The sequence below is a fragment of the Penicillium chrysogenum genome (assembly GCF_028827035.1).
Source record: "Penicillium chrysogenum strain IBT 35668 chromosome Unknown utg000001l_segment0_segment0, whole genome shotgun sequence".
Classification (NCBI taxonomy): domain Eukaryota; kingdom Fungi; phylum Ascomycota; class Eurotiomycetes; order Eurotiales; family Aspergillaceae; genus Penicillium; species Penicillium chrysogenum.
The window spans coordinates 7,979,940-7,999,562 of NW_026622749.1; the positions used below are offsets into that span (position 1 = coordinate 7,979,940).

General features: G+C 49.9%; 9 protein-coding genes across 9 annotated transcripts; 6 read left to right on the plus strand and 3 right to left on the minus strand.

Moving 5' to 3' along the window:
• Window positions 1-110: 110 nt before the first annotated feature.
• On the plus strand, window positions 111-5,408 carry N7489_003141 (histidine kinase-like ATPase domain-containing protein; the record flags this gene model as incomplete). Its single annotated transcript, XM_056708896.1, has 2 exons — window positions 111-238; window positions 293-5,408. The coding sequence occupies 2 exons, from the start codon at window positions 111-113 to the stop codon at window positions 5,406-5,408; spliced, it is 5,244 nt and encodes a 1,747-aa protein (XP_056573198.1).
• Window positions 5,409-6,346: 938 nt separating this feature from the next.
• pabA (aminodeoxychorismate synthase pabA) lies at window positions 6,347-8,764 on the plus strand (the record flags this gene model as incomplete). Its single annotated transcript, XM_056708897.1, has 1 exon — window positions 6,347-8,764. The coding sequence occupies one exon, from the start codon at window positions 6,347-6,349 to the stop codon at window positions 8,762-8,764; it is 2,418 nt and encodes an 805-aa protein (XP_056573199.1).
• A 430-nt stretch (window positions 8,765-9,194) lies between these two features.
• med6 (mediator complex subunit MED6) lies at window positions 9,195-10,327 on the plus strand (the record flags this gene model as incomplete). The annotated part of the gene is made up of 2 exons (XM_056708898.1): window positions 9,195-9,288; window positions 9,336-10,327. 2 exons carry the CDS (start codon window positions 9,195-9,197, stop codon window positions 10,325-10,327), a joined length of 1,086 nt encoding a protein of 361 aa, XP_056573200.1.
• A 541-nt stretch (window positions 10,328-10,868) lies between these two features.
• On the plus strand, window positions 10,869-11,748 carry N7489_003144 (LOG family protein; the record flags this gene model as incomplete). Its single annotated transcript, XM_056708899.1, has 2 exons — window positions 10,869-10,909; window positions 11,055-11,748. The coding sequence occupies 2 exons, from the start codon at window positions 10,869-10,871 to the stop codon at window positions 11,746-11,748; spliced, it is 735 nt and encodes a 244-aa protein (XP_056573201.1).
• Window positions 11,749-11,991: 243 nt separating this feature from the next.
• On the minus strand, window positions 11,992-12,929 carry pre5 (proteasome core particle subunit alpha 6; the record flags this gene model as incomplete). The annotated part of the gene is made up of 3 exons (XM_056708900.1): window positions 12,846-12,929; window positions 12,675-12,786; window positions 11,992-12,615 (listed from the first exon to the last, which is right to left on the minus strand). The coding sequence occupies exons 1-3, from the start codon at window positions 12,881-12,883 to the stop codon at window positions 11,992-11,994; spliced, it is 774 nt and encodes a 257-aa protein (XP_056573202.1). The 5' UTR covers window positions 12,884-12,929.
• A 350-nt stretch (window positions 12,930-13,279) lies between these two features.
• On the plus strand, window positions 13,280-13,865 carry N7489_003146 (Vps55 family protein; the record flags this gene model as incomplete). Its single annotated transcript, XM_056708901.1, has 3 exons — window positions 13,280-13,318; window positions 13,375-13,588; window positions 13,732-13,865. 3 exons carry the CDS (start codon window positions 13,280-13,282, stop codon window positions 13,863-13,865), a joined length of 387 nt encoding a protein of 128 aa, XP_056573203.1.
• A 474-nt stretch (window positions 13,866-14,339) lies between these two features.
• N7489_003147 (uncharacterized protein) lies at window positions 14,340-15,809 on the plus strand (the record flags this gene model as incomplete). Its single annotated transcript, XM_056708902.1, has 2 exons — window positions 14,340-14,391; window positions 14,443-15,809. The coding sequence occupies 2 exons, from the start codon at window positions 14,340-14,342 to the stop codon at window positions 15,807-15,809; spliced, it is 1,419 nt and encodes a 472-aa protein (XP_056573204.1).
• Window positions 15,810-16,197: 388 nt separating this feature from the next.
• On the minus strand, window positions 16,198-17,044 carry N7489_003148 (UPF0220 family protein; the record flags this gene model as incomplete). Its single annotated transcript, XM_056708903.1, has 4 exons — window positions 16,198-16,261; window positions 16,324-16,421; window positions 16,515-16,775; window positions 16,946-17,044. 4 exons carry the CDS (start codon window positions 17,042-17,044, stop codon window positions 16,198-16,200), a joined length of 522 nt encoding a protein of 173 aa, XP_056573205.1.
• A 713-nt stretch (window positions 17,045-17,757) lies between these two features.
• Window positions 17,758-18,716, minus strand: fes1 (Hsp70 nucleotide exchange factor FES1; the record flags this gene model as incomplete). Its single annotated transcript, XM_056708904.1, has 2 exons — window positions 17,758-18,003; window positions 18,063-18,716. 2 exons carry the CDS (start codon window positions 18,714-18,716, stop codon window positions 17,758-17,760), a joined length of 900 nt encoding a protein of 299 aa, XP_056573206.1.
• Window positions 18,717-19,623: the final 907 nt, after the last annotated feature.

Here is a 19,623-nt window from a genome sequence, read left to right on the forward strand (position 1 = left end):
TTGTTTGTCAATACTCATCTGCTTTCATACAGAGGTCTAGATGAACTGCCCTGTCTGCTTAAGATAAACGGCTCGTGCATAATCAGATAAAAGAATACATACACGGCAAGATGGCTATGAATGTGGATTTCAACGCGTTGAAGGCCCAGACCATGGGGTCTGGGGCCGATGAGGAAGCTGTGACGGTCGATACAAGAGGATTGATTTCGAAAGTTCTTGCTCGATATTCCGGGAAATGGTAAGAGCTGTGTGTTTTTCAATCTCGAGGTAATATTAACCTACTTGTGAACAGGACGGTCCTCCGAGAAATGATTCAAAATGCCGCTGATGCCTCTGCAACGAAGGTAATGATCAAATTTGAAACTCTTCCGTCTACCACAGTACCGTCGCCTTCATCGAACGATCCTACCGCACATCTGAAGCATACCATCACCAACCACACTCTTAGGCGTGTTCTAATTTCAAACAACGGCGCTCCGTTCAGTGAAAAGGATTGGGCAAGATTGAAGCGGATTGCAGACGGAAATCCAGATGAAACGAAGATCGGCGCATTCGGAGTAGGCTTTTATAGTGTTTTCGATGATTGCGAGGAGCCGTTCGTGTCTTCCGGTAACCAAGCGATGGCCTTCTACTGGAAAGGGAATGCCTTGTTTACCCGCCGACTGGACCTCGGCGAATCCGCGAGTCAAGACACCACTTTTGTCTTGGACTATCGCAACGATTCCTCCCCGGTTCCATCGTTGCTGCAGCTATGTCAATTTTTGTCAAGCAGTTTAACATTTGTCTCATTGCATGAGATTGAACTTTGGTTAGATGATTGGAACCTTCTCCGGCTATCAAAAAAGACGGCTCCCAGTGTCGATGTCCCGATTCCAAGAGACATTGACACTAAAACTGCAGAAGGTTTGATGAAAATTGTCAATGTCACTCGAGAAATTGCGCAGGTCGATGCTTCATGGATGCGAATTGTGGAATGGAATCCCAATGCAAGCTTGTTCCGCCTTGATAATCTTCGAGATACAACCAGTTCGCTAAGGAGTTTCTTCTCGAAGTTCACGCAGGGTACAACCGAGAAACAGTCCAATGCTCAGAAACCGGATCCTGAACGCCAGGAAGATTCAGGCAACATGAATACCATGCTCTCAGCTTCGGTCTTTTTACATATCAACACAGCGTCACTCCAACCGTCTATTAGTAGAGATCTGAGCAAAGAATTGGAACGAGCCACACGGAAGCCTCCGCCTAAGAAAGCAACCCTCGCAATTCTGACTCCTTCTTACGATGCCAACATGGCGACTGGAGCGTCCTCATCGCAGTCAGAAATTCTTTCGTCGATCTTACCCTCGAAAGCTGGAAAAGTCTTCATTGGGTTCCCTACACAGCAGACGACTGGCTTGAATGCTCATGTCTCTGCTCCGTCTGTCATTCCCACCGTCGAGCGCGAGAGCATAGATTTAAACACTCGGTACATCAGCAAATGGAACCTCGAGATGCTACGGGCAGTTGGTATTGTTTGTCGGATTGCGTGGTCCGCAGAGATGGCTACCATAAAATCGAAACTCACATCCAAGGTTGGATCATCGCGCTCGTCTAAGATTCGGAAAGAAGACATTGTGGATGTACTACCAGAGGCTATCCATACTGCAAATCAATTTGCATTCCGTGAATCTACCCCATCTTCTGTTTTGGGACAGACCATCGAAGATGCGTTCTGGATGTGCAACAGAAACGCCTCTATTGAGGTCCTCTCTACCTGCGGTGTCATACCCAGTCATCAAACGCGCATCGCACCCAAAGATCTGAGCTTCATGGACGCAATCCCTGCTTTGCCTGAAGATTTTGTACAGGGCGCTAAAGATTTCGTCAAAAGGCTGACAGATTTCGGATTGGTCACGGAAATAACGGTATCAGACATCAAGCGCGAGCTAGAGTCTAATACTTTGCGATCCAACCAAGTCCATGAGTTTATCTCATGGCTTGGCCGTAAAACCGTCAATGGTCAGCTTGATAGGTCTTCGGTACAAAGTCTACTACGCGTAGCAGTGGCTAATGACGAAGACAAAGAAGGGGTTCCTACTCGTTTGATCATCTTTGCGGACATCACTTGTTATTTGAACCCTCTGCGCATTCCAGCGGACCTGCCCGTACCACCTAGCGTGATACCTTTCCGGTTCATCAAGTCTTTGGACAAGCATGAACTGGAGGCACTTGGCTGGGTCGAGCTGCAAATCGTTCCTTGGCTTAACTGGATCGTCAAAAATTGTGGAGACCGCAATATTTTCTCAATTGATCAAGATATCACGCAGTCGGCAACCTTTTCGGCCCAGGTTTTGCCTGTTCTGTCAAAGCAGTGGGAAACTCTGAGTCAAGCTTCAAAGCAAGGTGTTGTTGCAACACTTCAACCCCAGACTGTGATCCCTACAAAACTCGGAATGAAGCAGCCTACGCAAACATATTTTGCTTCCGTGCGTCTCTTCGACGATCTACCTGTGGTTCACGGCCTGAATGGCGTGAAGGAAAAGATCCTGGTCCAACTTGGGGTTCGCAAAACCGTGGAGCTTGGTGTGATCTTCGATCGTTTGATCAATACCCCAACGTCTGGTGACGTAAAGGGTCCTGCGTCCAGGAAATGGAATCATGTCGATCTCATTCGCTACCTAGCCTCTGTACGAGAGGACATCCCTGCGAACGACATCCAAAGACTAAAGGGGACGAGTATCTGTACTGCCGAAAGTGGGAGCAGCACCGAAAGCACGCGTTACAAGATTTCCGAACTTTATGAGCCGAAGGATGCACTCAGAGCTCTCGGCTTACCGATTATCGAATGGCCAGGCATTTATACCAGCAGCAGCAATGAGGGTAAATTCCTTACGATGATGGGCCTCAAGAGTTACCCATCAGCCGCTGAACTCGTACGGCTCATGTCAGTCGGCAGCACAGAAAAAGATAGCCGATCAAGCAAGGCTCTGTCGTATTTCCTCGGCGAGTATTACACGAATGGGTATGCTGCATTCGAGATCAGTGCGGTGACAGTGCCATTCCTTCCCATCGAAGGATCGGATAGCTTGAGCGTTCCAAGGAAGTGCTTTACCGATGAAGGTGCTGCCTTATTCGGTTTCAGACTTCTCAGAAACAATCTCCACCCATATGCCTCCAGACTAGGAGTCAAGCCTCATCCTCCGATGACGGACTGTCTTCAAGTCCTCGCGAAGCAGCCCCCTACCACCCAGAGGGATGCGCGGATTGTGTTTAAATACTTGGCAGGACGGGTAGCCGATCTAAGACAGCAAGATATAGACCGCATTGGCCAAGCTCCTATCATCCCAATCCCCATCCGCGATCAATCGGAGAAGGGAGTCAAACACCGGCTTGTAGCCCCTAGGCTGTGCTATCTTGGAAACGGGGAGGAGTACAAAGACATATTTGACTTTGTTGATTTCGGACAGGAGGCGAATCTCTTCCTCATGGCTATCGGCTCAAAACGAGAACCAACTAAGATTGAGATTGCACGCATGCTGGTCAAAGAGCCCGCTCGCATATCTGCTGCATTCCAAAGCTCCGAGAAATACCTCATGCTTCTCAGGGCACTCGCGGAGAACCTCCCCACGCTGAAGAAGGATAAGGATCTATTCGTCGAGATGCGAAGAGCAAAATTCCTTCTTGCCAGTCGTGACATCCCGCCCACTACATCTGATCACGGTGGTAAAGAAAGTTCGTCTGTGAAGGAATTACACGATGAGGAGGACGATATGAATATCAAAGAATGGACTCTCGCCTCTGCCAAAGACATTGTCGTGGTAGACGATTTCCAAAGTTTCAACCTCTTCAAAGAGCACATTCTCGCCGCCCCGCAAGAAGAAGCATTGGAGGACTTTTACGCTGCTCTTGGGGCTGTATCCTTAAGTGGGCTTGTTGAGGAACAACCCCGAATTGGCAGCATCGCCTCTAATCAAACCCCTGCACATAAATTGGAGAAGCTGATCCTAGAACGTGCGCGGCTTTTCTTGCATGATCAGCCAGCAGACTATGTTCTGCATGGATCCCGATGGTTGGAGCATTCCTTCAAAGTCCAGGTCGTCACTTCGATCAGTCTTACTAGGTCGCTGAAGGGACGACGGGTGTCGCACACGCAGAAAAAGAATGCGATTGTCGCAAGGCTGACCTCGGGCGTGGGATTGTGCATCTGCCCTGATCGATACGACCTGTATGAGATCAGTCAGTCCTTGGTGCAGTTGATTTTGAAGCGACCGAAGCTGCACTCGACCCTCACATTGGAAATGCTGTTGAAGACCGATCTCTTAGAACTCCGGGCTCGCGGTTACAACGTGGAACGTATCCTGAGGCAAAAAGCCCAAGAAGCTCGGATCGCAGAGGATAAACGCCAAAAGCAAGTCGAGGAGGAGAGGCGTATCTTGCAGGAGAGAGAAGCTGCCTGGGCGGCAGGTCAAGCCCAGCGTGACTCTCAACGGGCCGAGGAAGAGAGGGCCGAAGCACAGGCGCAGAATGCGATGCCTGGTGTTTTCCCAGAGTCGCCGAAAAATAAGAAGAGCTTGTCAGAAGAAGCACATGCCGTTCCTCCAGAGACAATACCGGAGCGACCCAGCCGAGGCTTGTTTGCCAATCTATCAAAACGGTTTGGCTTAGATGGTGGAAAGTCCGGCTCAAACTCCAGCACTGAAGAACAATCTCGTTCTCTGCTTCCCGAGTCTTCCACGCCTCCACCACCGCCTTACTCCCCCAATGACCCCCAGGCTCAGCAAAAGCGCCCAGAGCAACCTGTAAATGCCAATTCACCGCACCGGTTGAACTCCGAGCTTCTCTCTGCCGTCCAAGCGTGTCGGCCTCACGGATCCTCCGACGTATACAGTCGCCCAGAGACAAACCAAATTCAAGAAAGCAAGTCCTACTGTGACGAGCGCCCAAGCCACGACCTGGAATTCGTCGCCACGCTCCCGAACAGTGGCGTGAACGTCCTCTTCACGAAGACAGTCACCGAGCGATCTGCCTTCCTCGCGAAAAACCACGTAGGGTTTAACATCTTTGCTTCGGTCCTCCTTGACTGTGGCACGATCTTCTCGATGCGGGCCGACAGCCTGACGATCTTCTATGACCCGGGCGGCAAGACGATCGCATTCAACCGCGCGGGCAGTATTTTCTGTAACTACTTTTACTTCCAGTCTTTGCAGGAGCAGGAGTTACTCAAGAGCGCAAGCCCGGATCGCACCGATGCTATCGTGTATTGGTGGGTGATTCTGTGCCACGAGCTAGCACACAACTTGGTCGGAGATCATAGTTCTGCGCATAGTTACTACACAGAGGGCTTTGTGGCGCAGTATTTCCCCAAGGTTGCTGCCAAACTCGCTTCACTGCAGGTGCCAGCTCCAGCTTCTCAGTCTGGACAGTCTTGACGTTTTTTCGCCTTGTTCAATACCCTCTAGTCTCTCTGTTCGGATGTAAAGTGCAAAGCCTTGTTAGCAATTTCGGTTCTTTCTGCAAATAGGTGGACGTGAGAGTCCTTCCAATGATAACTCCTATAGAAAGGAATTTGGTAAAAGGCAAAGTGTCTATGAGCTATTATCGTATGTTGTACGATTTTTATACTCGTCAACAAAATATGCTATGGGTAGGGCTACAACTTGACATGTATCATGCACTCTTTAGTCATGTATTCCTCATTCTATATAGTCTGACATTTCCTACCTCTTTCTGGCTAGCGTTATGTATACCTCATTGAGGCATAACAGATGGAATGAGACAATCCAGTTTATACAGGTCTGATCTCGGGGCTATATATACTTGTTCTGTCGTTAAGGGGCTTATAAGAAGTGCACATGATATCTTAACATCATTCTTCCCACCGAGATTATACTATTTAAAGACCTCAGCTTAAACAATCTCCATCTTATTCTTATAAAAAGTCCAATATCAAAATCGCTCCCTACCATTGCCACATCGGTGAAATTCCCGTCGGTACCCGCTTTTGGCCTTTCCATTTATCTTCAACCTTAATTATTTTTTTTCTCTCCTCGTGTCAACGACAATGCATTATTAGCTTCCTTAAATCCCCGATCGCATGTTTAATATCGTCATTTGAAAGTTATACTTCTATACCTCTTTTTCCTTTCTTTCTTTTTCCTCATTGGGGCATGTTCTGAGCATATTGCCACTCTCCGATCTGTCTCCATCAGATAAGCGGCAAACTCGTTCCGAGTAACTAATTCAAGGCTAAGAATTGAAGATCCTGCTACGCAGATGAACTTCGAAACCTTTGATTTCGTTTGATCCCAGAGCCTTTTCCGGGATTGTCGGGATTTTCCGGTACACCCCGCCATCAAATTCACACATCATGGCACCAATGCTAGGTGATTGGGATGCCCCAAAAACTGAAAGCACAGTGCCACAACTTGATCCCAGCTCCTCGATCAAGAGCATCCTTTATGTTGATGCTTATGACTCATTCTCCTACAATGTTGTCGCTATGCTGGAGGAGACCCTGGGGGTCAAAGTCACAGTAATGACCATTGACTCAGAATGGCCCGACTCCAATATGAATGAGTTTCTCCAGCACTATGAAGCTGTCGTTCTTGGACCGGGACCAGGAGATCCCAACGTGCCTACTGATGTGGGTATCATGAGAGACATTTGGAATCTTCATGACTCAGAACTCCTTCCCGTTTTTGGTATTTGCTTGGGTTTCCAAAGCCTCTGCCTTCATCACGGCATTCCTATCGAGCGGCTCCCGTACCCCATTCATGGGCAGATTCACAAGATTTCCACTTCAGCAAAGGATATCTTTGAACATCTACCGGAGGTAGAGGTGACACTTTATCACTCACTGTATGCCAACTCGGCTTCTTCAACATCAACCGATCTGGAATATTTGGCTTGGTTGTCTCTAAAGGATTGCCCGGAAGTACAGATACCCATGGCAGTTCGCCATCTCAAAAAGCCATTCTGGGGTGTTCAGTTCCATCCGGAGTCTTGCAAATCAGAAATCAATGCCTGCAGGGCACTTCTCCGAAATTGGTGGAAGATGGCTCTTGGATACAACAAGATTGTTGGACGCGGGGGATATTGTTCCCTTCCCAGCACTGTTATCAGCCCCCTTACAGCCCCTAGTCCGTTCCCTGATGCTGCTTATGACATGCTCAACTGGAGCAAGTCAACCTCGAAGATTTCGACTTTCCGGTCCCTTGATCGGCCTGACTTGACCGCAGAGGCTATAAGTGAAGTGTTCAATAAACCAGGTTCGCCAGCAGTCCTTTTCCAATCCAACGGCCAATACAGTATCGCTTCGGTGCCAAGTTCTGACTCATGGCGGTTGGAGTATAATGTTGAGACACATAAACTTCGATTGCTCCAGCTGTATGGCGACTGCAAAGAGACTGAAAGTTGTCTTACCGTTGCTCAGTTGTGGGATGCCTTACGGTATTTGATGGAAATGAAGAAAGTTGATTCAGGAAACCCCCAAGTTCCATTCTGGGGTGGCTTCCTGGGTTATCTCTCCTACGAACTTGGTCTCACCTGTCTTCCCCACCCAGGCCATGCACAGGCTTCCGAGTCACCAAGGCCCTCCAGCAGCGGGAAATTCTCGTCTGATCCTTCCTTTGCGGATCCACCCGATGTCAGCCTTCTATGGTGCGAACGAAGTATTGTGGTTGACAATACCACTGGTGCTGTTGTTATTCAATCCACTCGCGATGATGATGCGGGTTGGCTTGATGAGACACTGCAGCTTCTGCAAACCCTTTCGAATAATGGCAATGATACATCTGTGGATCAGGGCTTGGATTCAATTCTCAGGGAAAGCAAAATTCGATTCCCCGAGGAAAAGGAATACAAACGGCAAATCGAGGCATGCAAAGCGGAGTTGGAAGCTGGTGAATCTTATGAACTATGTCTCACATCTGAGACGTCAATCACCTTGCCAGTTCCAGAAGCGGAGTCGGATCGTTTGATGTTCCCCTGGAAGCTGTATAGGCGACTCAAAACATACAATCCAGCTGCATTCAGTGCTTTCGCAGATCTGGGAGAGACAAAGATCGCTAGCAGCAGTCCAGAATGTTTCCTCAATTGGGACCGTGAATCGACACTGGAGATGAAGCCAATGAAAGGCACAGTCCGGAAATCACCAGGCATGACCATGGAGAAGGCCTGCGAGATCCTCGGCTCCACCAAAGAGATGGCCGAGAACCTTATGATCGCGGATTTGATCCGGCACGATCTGTACGGCATCTGCGGATCAGGTGGTGTCCATGTGGAGAAGTTGCTCGAAGTTGCAGATTACGGCCGAGTCTACTCAATGATCACCCACATCAAGGGCAAAATCCGTCCCAACCACCCTGGTTTCGCTGTGCGACATATGTCCCAGCTCAATACCCCCAACATGTCCGTTCACGGCCTGACCACCCTCCAGCGGTGCCTCCCACCGGGATCCATGACTGGTGCGCCGAAAGAACGCTCTTGCATGCATCTTCGCACGATTGAGAACCGCAAGCGTGGCATTTACTCCGGTGTGATGGGTTTCCTGGACCTTGGCGGAGGTGGAAGCTTCTCGGTTCTGATCCGTTCGGCATTCACTTGTTCTGGTGGTCGAGATTACACCGAGAATAAGCAGCAGACCTGGCGAATCGGCGCCGGGGGTGCTATCACCACACTCAGCACAGCGGAGGGCGAATGGGATGAGATGTTGACCAAACTGCGTGTAGTTTGCAACGTCTTCACGCCGCTGGATGCAGGCGAGAAATCAGCTACGAACTCCTAACTACTCGGCGCAGTGTTGGTTATTGGCCATTATAACAGTTATGCGTGATCGCATCACGATCCATGCTTTTCCTTGTTTTCAACATCTGGATCCATGCATTGGGATAGAGATTCGATTCAACATTCAGCGCTGGTGTTTTGGGTTGCCTTTTTGCCTTTTGGTATTGTATATGTACCTTGAATTTTGTCTATAAATCCATTCAACAACTATATAAATTATAAATACGGATATTCACTACTCTCCCAACTGATATTTCCCCCTCGTCATCGTAGATTGTCAAGTTGCAAACAAAACAAACATCATTTTCTCCGCAGCTTCAACGTCCAGGCTGCGTCTTCCCTTTAACCTCTTTGGCAATCTCCAAAAATAAAAGCCTGTCGAGAGCTTCGATAGACCTGGCTCGACTTGGTCTATTACTTCAGAGTCCCGAATGGCGAGCCAAGATGCCTCAATGGAGGAGATCCTCTGGCGGTCTCCCCCGCACGTCCAGATGATGGGGGATTCCTTCATTCCAACAACAGTGAGTTACACACCTAACCACACCTGGGCGTGAGACTAACTTCTCAATTAGTTCTATTCTACTTTGCCGAATCCCCTTTCTTTGATTCGACCTCCAACAACGCCTCCCTCGCCATCCAAGCCAACTACAACGATGCCTTCCGTCATTTTGTCGAGACGCGCGAAGCTTTCGAAGCCCGACTGAAAACAATGCAGGGTCTGGAGTTTATGGTGTCGTATGACCCCCTCCAAGCAGCCGCACAGACAGACAACCGCTTCGCCCACGAGCCGTCCAACATCTGGGTGATCCGCAAGCAAAACCGGCGGAAGAGGAGCGGCATGGACGACGAGGTGACCGTGATATCTACATACTTCGTTGTCGGCGACTGCGTCTACATGGCCCCTTCAGTTGCGAGTGTAGTGGGTAACCGAATTGTATGTATTTTCTCCGAACTCAAACCACTCCGAGACGAGTATTCTGACGAATCCTTTCCCCCGCAGCTATCAGCCGTCACATCCCTAACCCAGCTCATGAAATCCGCCGCAACACTACCAACATTTACCGCCTCACACGGACACACATACTTGCCACCGGGAGTCCGCAGCAAAGAATCCGCTGGAACCAGCCAAGCCTCCCAGAGCAAAGAAGCAACACCGATGCCAGACGCATCCTTCCCAACCACCGAATCATCCCAATCAACCAGTAAATCCAGCCTGGGCGGCTCAACTACAAGCTCAGCCTATCAAGATACGCGCAGTCTCGCCGAATCATTCAGTCTGCTCACTCGTTACGGCGACGAATTCATGGATGAGAACCCTCTCGTCGGCGAACCAGGCTCGTTCATCCTATCACGGACTGGTGGGGAGCCCACCGGCTCGGCTGCTAAAGCTGCACCGAAAATCGCTGCTGCGGCGCCGACTGGTACGCCTTCTGCACTGCCTGTCAGGGCGTCGACGCCGCAGGTCCGCGTTGAGACCCCCGGTAAGGTTTCCGAGAAGAGTACTTCGCCGCCTAGCTCTGCTGGTGATAAAGGGAAGAGGAAGAAGAGTCGGGTTGTTAGCTGAGTTGCTTTCTTGATACCCTTTTTTGTTGCATCGCTGGGCGTTTGGGTTGGGCATGGCATTTTGCGGGGACTATTCTGTTGGTATGTAGGAGCTGGCTATCAGCTGCGTTTGACATAGAAGTATTCACCTGGTTACTGAGTTTTTGATTTATCTCTTCAATTAAAAAAGAATGTAGACAGAACCTAAATAGAGTTGGTCTACTAGGCTAGAAGTATAGATCTGTGGCTACTCTATTCCGATCACAGCTCATATTGCTACCGTTAGCCTGTATATCCTGTATGACCCTATCAATGCCTTTTATAGACTTACTATATAAAAACAAATGCCAAGTGTTCCTATAAAAAGTAGGTTGAAGAGCAAAGTTGGAAAGTTGGACCCCTGACGTTATACTTATCTCTTATCGGAGTGGGGGGTTTCCCTGTTTGGTCCCAGGTCCCCTTTGCCTCCTCTCTTCACTCTCCTCTGGTCTCGACTCTTTAAAAACCTCTTATTTTTCCATATCTCATCTGTCCATACACTCAATCCCCAATTACATACCAACATGACGGACTCAGAGACCAAACCAGCTGTCGTCTGTGTATTGTGAGTCATACCCCTCACCATTTGGACACTTTCAGTTACAACCACACTATATCGTCCACCGATCTGGCGTGTATGGCCCGGAGCCGAATCCCCATATTCTCCTCCCTCCTTAAACAATTGGACTAACAAAACCACCGTGTCCCAGCTGCGGCTCCGTACCAGGCAACAGCCCCGTACACATGCAAGCAGCGCGAGCCCTCGCCGAAGAATTCCACAAGCACAACGTGCAACTAGTCTACGGCGGCGGTACAACCGGCCTAATGGGCGAGGTCGCTCGCGCGCTGGTCTCACTCTCGGGCCCGAAAGCCGTGCACGGCATCATCCCCCGCGCCCTGGTCAAAGTTGCAACAGTCAACGGCATGCGCGCACACACGGAGGGCCAGGTCGGTTCTACTGTAGCGGGCAAAACTGCCGAGCGGGTTGTCGACTCTGTTGATGCTGTTAAAGCGGATGGGATTCCCGAGTCGGAGTACGGCATGACGACCATTGTTGCCGATATGCATACGCGCAAGCGTCTGATGGCGGAGAAGGTCCTTGAGGGTGGGCCTGGGTCTGGGTTTGTTTCGCTCGCTGGTGGGTTTGGTACTATCGAGGAGGTTATGGAGATGACCACGTGGAATCAGTTGGGGATTCACAAGGTTGGGGTTGTGTTGTTGAATATCAATGGGTACTGGGATGGGTTGTTGGCTTGGGTGCGTAATGCTGTGAAGGAGGGGTATATCAGTGCTAGTAATGGGGAGATCCTTGCGGAGGCCAAGGATGTTTCTGAGGTCTGGCCGAAGTTGCGGGCTTATCAGGTTAGTAATGGGCGGATGCAATTGAACTGGGGAGAGGAGTGAAGCTACTCTGTTTGATCAAACAAATGGGGTAGTGCATAGATGCTGCATTTGGCTGGTTTCATTTCGGGTTTGTTTGGGTTTCGGTGGAAAACTTCAGCGGGCATGTAAACATACACGAGTAGATTACTTCGTTTGAAGAGCCTTATGAATTGAATGAATAACTGAGATCATTGGACGTAAACACAAGACAAAAGCATAATCAGGATTTCATGTCTATGCGAATCATTAAACCAAATCAGACAATTATGAATCAACCTCCATGGACTCGCCTTCCGCACCAGCGGACTCACGCTGCTCCAGCACCTCAAGCAGCGCAGCCGTGTCCTGGCCCTCGTACAGCTTGAAGCTCTCCTTCTTGCCATTAGTCACACCGACAACACCAACAGAAGTATTTTCAATCGTAAGCTCCTTATCCTGAGACAGCGTCTCCTTTAGCGCGCTCAATCCATGCTGGATCAGCTCGTCACGACTGCAATCCTGGAACTTGTCGAGGTTTCGCTCCAAATACGTGCGTGCCATCTGCGAACGAGCACCGATGGCACAAGCAACCATCTCGTGTGTCAGCCCAGAGGGCTGGAACTCGAACAGATGCGGGCCAGCCTCATCAACACCGGCCACCAACAGACCCACACCATACGGCCGTTTCCCGTAGTGCTGGGTGTTAGTCTGCGCGCGGTCGCCGATCTGGGCAACGATTCGGTCCAGGGGGATGGGCCGGCCGTAGGTCATCTTGGAGCCGAGGGATTGCTGCTTCATGAAGTTTGAGAGGACGCGGGCATCTGATGCGAGGCCGGCGATGGCGATCGCCATGTGCGAGTCGATCTCGATGATCTTCTTCTGGTACGAGGAGAGCTCTTCTGCGTTGCGCTAAGGGGAAATGTTAATCTTGACGGTCTGGTCTGTTCGTCTGCTTTAGGTCTGCGAACCTTCAGTCCAACCAGCACGGCATGTGTCTTATTCACCAATCCCACGACGACGGATCCTTGCTTCACTGCTTCCTGTGCATATTCCACTTGAAATATCCGACCCTGTGGAGAGCTGGTATCCCTCGAGTTAGCATCTGATGGATCCGAGGGAGGTCGGGGACCTGATCTTACAAGGTGACGGCATCGTTGTCGTAATTGTTTCTGAACATCGTGGCGGAAAGGCTGGATGGATATCAAAGCAAATAGTAAACTTGGATTCTTGTTGATAAATAAAGATTCAGGAACAGCAACTCAAGAATCCGAGGGATAATCCGGTGATGGAGGGAGAATGGGGAAGCTGGAGGCAGTAAAGTGACGCGGTGTGAAGCATGAGCTGTTGGTGCCTGAGGCCTCGATATCCAGTGACCTTCAGGCGCCAACGTCACTCATTCTCGAGCTCATCTCCAGCTTATCGCTCTACTGCCCTTCTTTGGTTTCCTACACTCGGCCAATGGGGCTGTCATTTTGATCTGCTTTTGATATTGTCTCCTGGTTCAGCCCAGTTCAACAACGCCTACCCCTCCCACCTTTAGTCTCATCGATCAGCTTTCGGCTTCTCCGCAATCATGGCTGCTGGACTGAAGACCATCATTGCCCTCTCATTTGTACGCTCCGTTTCGCTGTTCGCCTGGTTTCTAAATATTGTCTAACATCTGACTAGGTTCTTGCGATTGGCTTCCTCCTCGTTATCCTCTCTTCCGCGCTATGGCACAAATACTGGCCGCTACTGGTGGTCGGTATCTACGTCGTTGCGCCGCTTCCTAACTGGATCTGCCAACGATGCGCAAACCCAGATGATTTCATGGATAGCTCAAGCAACTCAGCTATGGACTTTGGACGATTCCTGACCGGATTTTTGGTTCTTACTGGTATCGGTACGTCGCTGGTTCAACAACAACCCCTCTTGTGGGACATATCATCCCTCCGTCGCTCGGCTCCTGGTGTCTAGACCACTATGCCTATACGGATTGCCTCGTAATTGCGCCATTGATGATTATTCAACTGACCTGTTCCCTAGCACTTCCTATCGTCCTCGCCCACAGCGGCGCAATCGAGATCCCAGCAATGATCATGTCGATTTTCGGAGGCCTATTGATTTATGGCACTATTATTAGCTTCTCGATGTTCTTCCAGGAACAGGAAGAGTTCTGATCGCCCAGACAGGATGGAGGCGCGGGGTTGCCAAGGACTATACCTATAGTGTAGGCCAGTGGCCTCGCGGTATCCGGTCTTCATGATGATATCTGTTTTTCTACTATTTCTTTTGCTTCCAGCGTATGCTTGATATGCTATGTATGAGTGATTTGGTGCGGGGTGTGCCTCACTTTTAATGGCGATCCAACACCTGGCTGTGCTACTCTAGGTGTACTATAGCCCAATGGATATAGAGGATTCTTCTGAAAAATGAAGAATCTCAAACTACTTAGCTTTTGAAATTATTCACAATTCTTCCCTTTGAACTGTTTTATTTAGTCCGATCTATGGTACACGTGACCGCGCGCGGATTCGGCGCGTCTGTAGAGATTCGGAGATAACAGCAGATCAGTGTGGAAACAACACAACTATACCAAATTGATGTCACTATGCTGAACTTATGAAAGGTCTTTCTGGGGTCCAGATAACAATATGAATGTCTGGTCAGGATCCATTCCTCTCGGCTCGGACTCGAGGTTAGAAGGTAAGTCACGCGCATCGATCGCATCCTGTTCCTCGCTGACCACTGGACCAGGAATTCGACTGGTCGATCCAAATTCCTACTGGCAGTCCGAGCTGTCCAAAGACTCCCAACTCAATCTCCGCAGCTTCGTCAACCCAGCACTTATCCCACTGCATGCACGCGCTGGTCCCAACCTCGAGCTACACACATCCGACGCGAGGACGTCAAAATGGCTCCAGGGGAAGCTAACAGGCTCCCTCTGGCTAAATGAGGAAGATCCAGCGCTCCAACAATCCTTCCAATGCCCAGTCGGTCTGCTGGTCAGTGTCGAAGGCAACACTAAATCAGGCAACGCAACCACAACAAGCCTATTAGTCTACGGCGTGCTATCCAGCGCAGCATCATGCACACGCCCACCTACCCCGCCGCATTCATCCCCTTCGGAGATGCCAGGCCACAGCAATACACCACAACGTGCTCCCTACGAACTCAGAATCTACGCCGCACCACTATCAACATCACGACTCACCCAAGCCCAGGCCTACCCGTCTCCACCATCCTCCAACCCAGACCAACCCGTCACGAACCCGCGCTGCGCAGAGTTCCTACCAGACATAAGCTCTCCCAGCCCCAAACGCAAAAGAGTAGCAACACTCTTCGAAGTAGCCGCACAGCACCACCGCCGCGTCCGCCAACGAGGCGGCGAAGCCGTCTCCCAACTAATGGCATCCTCCCGACCACTCTCCTCCTCACAGAACCTACAAACGCTGCGCATCAAGCGCGAGCCCGAAGAAGACGGTCCAACCCTCCCATCCCTCGACCGAATCGTCTCCCACCGCTCCCGATCCGTCTCCATCGGAGCAGGCCTCCATCGCCCAGGAAGCGGACGCAGCCGCGCCACGCCAGCTCAAAACGCCGATCCGCAAAAGCGCGCACCAACCCCAACCCCATTCTTGGATTCCGGCCGCCGCGGAACGCAGTCGCAGAGCCAGGGCCAGGGCCCATCGTCTCTTTCAGTCTCCGAGGAAAAGCCGGTTTCTGCGCCTGGCTCGCCAGCTAAGGATCCGGATACCGTGATTGCCGAGAACAAGAATCTCATCACGCGCACGATCTTGACCTGCATGCGTCTTTATGGATTCCACCGTGCGAATATGCGCTCTGCGTCATCGGGTAAACCGGGTGGTGCTGGTGAGCCTGAACCTGATGTCTCCGGTGCGACGCCTGCGCCTGAAGCTTTGCGTGCTGAGACGCCGGCGCCCGGTAGTACTGCGGATGATGATGAGTTCAAGGCTATGTACCATGCAACGTACAAGGCTGCTGCTTTTGCGCTTCGCAGGTATTTGAAGCAGGCGCCTGGATTGACGCCTTCGGTTTTGCAGAAGGAGAAGGCTATGACTTGTATTGATGAGTTATTGAGGTTGTTCTGCGAGGAGCATTAAGGGGGTTGGGGGTAATGTGGGTAATGGTGACGGTGATTTTTACGATTTTACGAATGCATATATGGGCTTTGGTGTTCGCGGGCAGTTTTAGGGTATTTGTTTCTCCATGCATAGTTGCAATGATACTTTTCTCTCGATACTGTTTGCTTTCTTGTTTATTTATCAAATGCCTGTGATATTCTAGATATCTCTGGGCTGTCGTAACCAATACTCCTAACTTGAGACATACGAAATGTAAGAGAAATGCAAATGAATTCATGCTAAAGCGCCAATCCCAGCCAAAGATGCGGATGCACATAAATGCACCCGGCAAAGAGTCATCAGAGCAAGGAAATAAGGAAATCGAGTAGAATACAGAAAGACGAGTTATAGATTGGAACAGTCCGCCTCACAGAGCCAGATTGTAGGTGTAGTCATCTTCAATGTTCTGAGAGACCCAGAGGACGATCGAGCTAGATCATTGTTAGTATGAAAGTACGCCTTCACACTGAAACCGAACCAATAAAACACATACCTGAGCATAACAAGACCATTCGCCACAATATTCGCAATTCCAAAGTAAAGCGTCTGGATAGGATAATCCTTGATGAGGTACTTGAGGACCATAACCGTCTACAGAGAAGCAAGTCAGCAAAGCCCCCAAACCTACATATTCCCAGGGCAGAAGTAGTAGAATAGTAGGAAAGAAAGAGAACATATACATACCACACTCCCAGCCAATCCACCAGCAAGCAAGGCAAAGCCCAAAAACAGCACGAATCTAGCCTTCCACGCAACCCCACTCCCGCTGTAACTGAAGCTATCAGCCTGCAGCCGGCTCTTCTCAATCGAGTTGATAACCAGCATTCCCAGCGCGGAGCAGATACCGGGGATCCAGTCGACGAATTTGATATGCACGTCTGAGCCGTTGCGCGGGCTGCGCGAGAATGAGGCGACGTCGATTAGGAAGAAGAAGCCTGCTGCGAACTACGGGACGGGTTTTGTTAGCTTTTGATTGTAGTTTTGATTGTTTTGTTTCGAATTTGGCTGTGGCAGAAACGAGATTCAATTCCATTTCATCTTGCTTGGGGGTTGGAGGTTTCGAGCTTGGGGTGCGTGCGGAGCGTGGAGATGGGTGGATCGGATGCGATGCTTACCAGGGCGCCTGCGACGTAGACGCCGCCATTGCGCACGCTCGAGTTATTCAGCCACTCTGGCTTGGAGAAGCGGAAGAGTCGGTTGTTTGAGCTGTCCATTTTCGGGATGTGGGGATGAGGTCTTGGTTGAGGGGGGATGTTGCTGGTGAGAGCTGGACTCCAATGACGATGTCTGGGTGGAGAAATGTTGTTCCGGGAGATCTCTATGGATATCATCAAGCAAGAGCAACATGTGCTTTAATTTGTAAATAGAGTAAATTGATTTCTACTTTTCTTTGAGATCTCTCAATATGTAAAGAGCTACGGTATATATGAATTGAATTCTTTGGGGTATACTGTTACAACAAAACGGTCCAAATTAGGCAGCATAGGCACCTAAGTAGATACACAGATTCAGACATCGGCATTTGGCAGTCGAAACTTGTGATTGCATTTAATGTAGGACAAAGCCCTGGGTATGTACAATTCAAATATATGCTTAGACCACAAAAAATCAGGTTGCTGGATCACACTGATGCAACCCCAAGGCAACCAAGTAACCAGGAACAGGTGCAGAACCATTTCGGGTATCCGCACATCAAATGATCGCCAGCATTTACCAGCAGTGAAGCCTAGCGTCGTCATCACATCTCGTCATCACAGTACTCAACGCAGTTTCAGTAATAGCCTAGTTGCCTGTCGCACTGCGAGCGCCAGCCCTTGGCACGACACCAGGCCAGTCCCAAGGGACGGACTCGCATTCGGTGGGTATCTTGCTGCCTCTGAGTCTTTGTGTATTCTGACTTTTACAGTCCAGTCACAGTTCACTTCCTTCATGCCGAGGCTTCGACCGGGTGAGACCGCAGCTTATCCATGATAATATCAATGCCGTCCATGTCAGCGGCGTCAGTCTTGTCGGTGGGATAGCCTTCAGGGAGGCTCTTGTTCAGCGCATCCAAGGCGGGCTGGTGGTTACGGACTGCAGAGGAGATGGCGTAGACGGCCTTCTTGCGGGTTGCGGGGTTGGACTCTGTAGTGGCGAGGGTGACAAGAGTAGGGATTTCGTTTAGGGTGACGAGCTGATGGATGTGTCAGTACTTGTGATTATCATACTTGCGTCAATAAGAGCCTCTCGTACCTGATCCTGTGCCTGCGGGTTGTTCTGTACCGCTGTCCCTACACACCAGGCCGCCATACGTCTGATCTCGGCTTCGTCGTGCTTGAGCAGCTCAACAAGCGGCTTCCATAGGTTGAGCGGGACGAGGTTGTTCGCATTGTCAATTCCCTCAATCAACTGCTCGAAGTTGTCAAATGCGATCAACTTGTTCTCTAGGTCGGACTCTTTGTCATGCACGACCTCCATCGCGGCCCGCATCAGGTCGGCCTCGGAGGGGCCGCCAAAGAGTGTGTTGATCATTTGCGGGGTCAAGTCTGATGCAGCTGCCGGGGCATTAGGGGCACTGCCCTCACCATTGGCACCTACAGATGCCTGGGAGTTGGCGACGCTCCATTTGAGGAGCTTGTTCATCTCGGGGTCCATGGTGGGCTGGCGGGGTAATTGTATTGTCGGTGTGTAGGGGGTGTATTGGTTTTGGAGGGAGGCTGAAGAAGAGGAGTGTAGGAATAGAGTGTAGGGTTTGCAGGTCAAGAATCGATTTACTGTATATGATACAGTATTGTTGCAGTTGTGATCTTCTATCAATACTTTTCTACAGTTGGAAAAAAGTCCCGCTGACATAAGACGTCTCGGAGGCTCTGGTCGATTCGCGCGGCGACCAGTGGGTTCGATCATGTGACCGTATAACAAACCCTTGGAAAAGGAACTGGACTACATCATCGACAATATAGAATACGCTTTCTCCAGAAGGTGATCATAAAAGAAATCCATGGTTTTCATCCCAACATTGAGCTACAAACCTTGTCAACCATATGTGATTCGAGTCTTGGCCCATGTAATACCAACTGAGGTTTAATCCATATTCGTTCTCATTGGAAAGAGACTGAGGGCTTCTAGATTTTTCATGGAGATAACCGAGTTAAGAAGATATGAAAGCATCACCACGTTTTGTTTCGGTTTGAATGGTGCTGGTTCGCTAGAACCGTTGGGCATCCGGGATAGCTTTGCAGATAGGAATAATCCGGCCCTGTCCGGGAATAGCTGTTATACCATGAGACGACTGCCATGTTCATCGCTTATGGTTTATCGAGGTAGGTAGGGAGTGCCTTGGAATGTACTAGAACCTGCCCAGGTGGCTATCAAAGTTGTGCCAAGATATATTTCAAGGGGCTTAAAGTTCAGTGTGGGAGACCTTTAGTGCCGATGGAGGGGTCAAATACTCCGTACATAGCAGGATTCTCTGCTAGCCAAAAGTAGGCTGACCTATTCCATTCTAATGCAAGATCAGAACATAAAATAAGGCAAAGTCAGTGGTGAATAGAGAGAACGTACAAGTCGTATTCGTACTTCTCAATGTATATCACGTGGCACTTCACCGCCTCATCATTCCAAGAGGCTTAGCTGTTCTCCCTGACCCTCCAGGGTTGGAAATGGCGGTAACCTGAACAGATAGAAATGGTCTGACAGTGGCCAGGGACTCTCCCGTATTATCCCCATCTTACCAAAACCAAAACCGAGGTGGTTTGCGTGTCCACTTCCAATAACCTTGGAACGGGTACCCCAATGACTTCAAGTCTGGGTC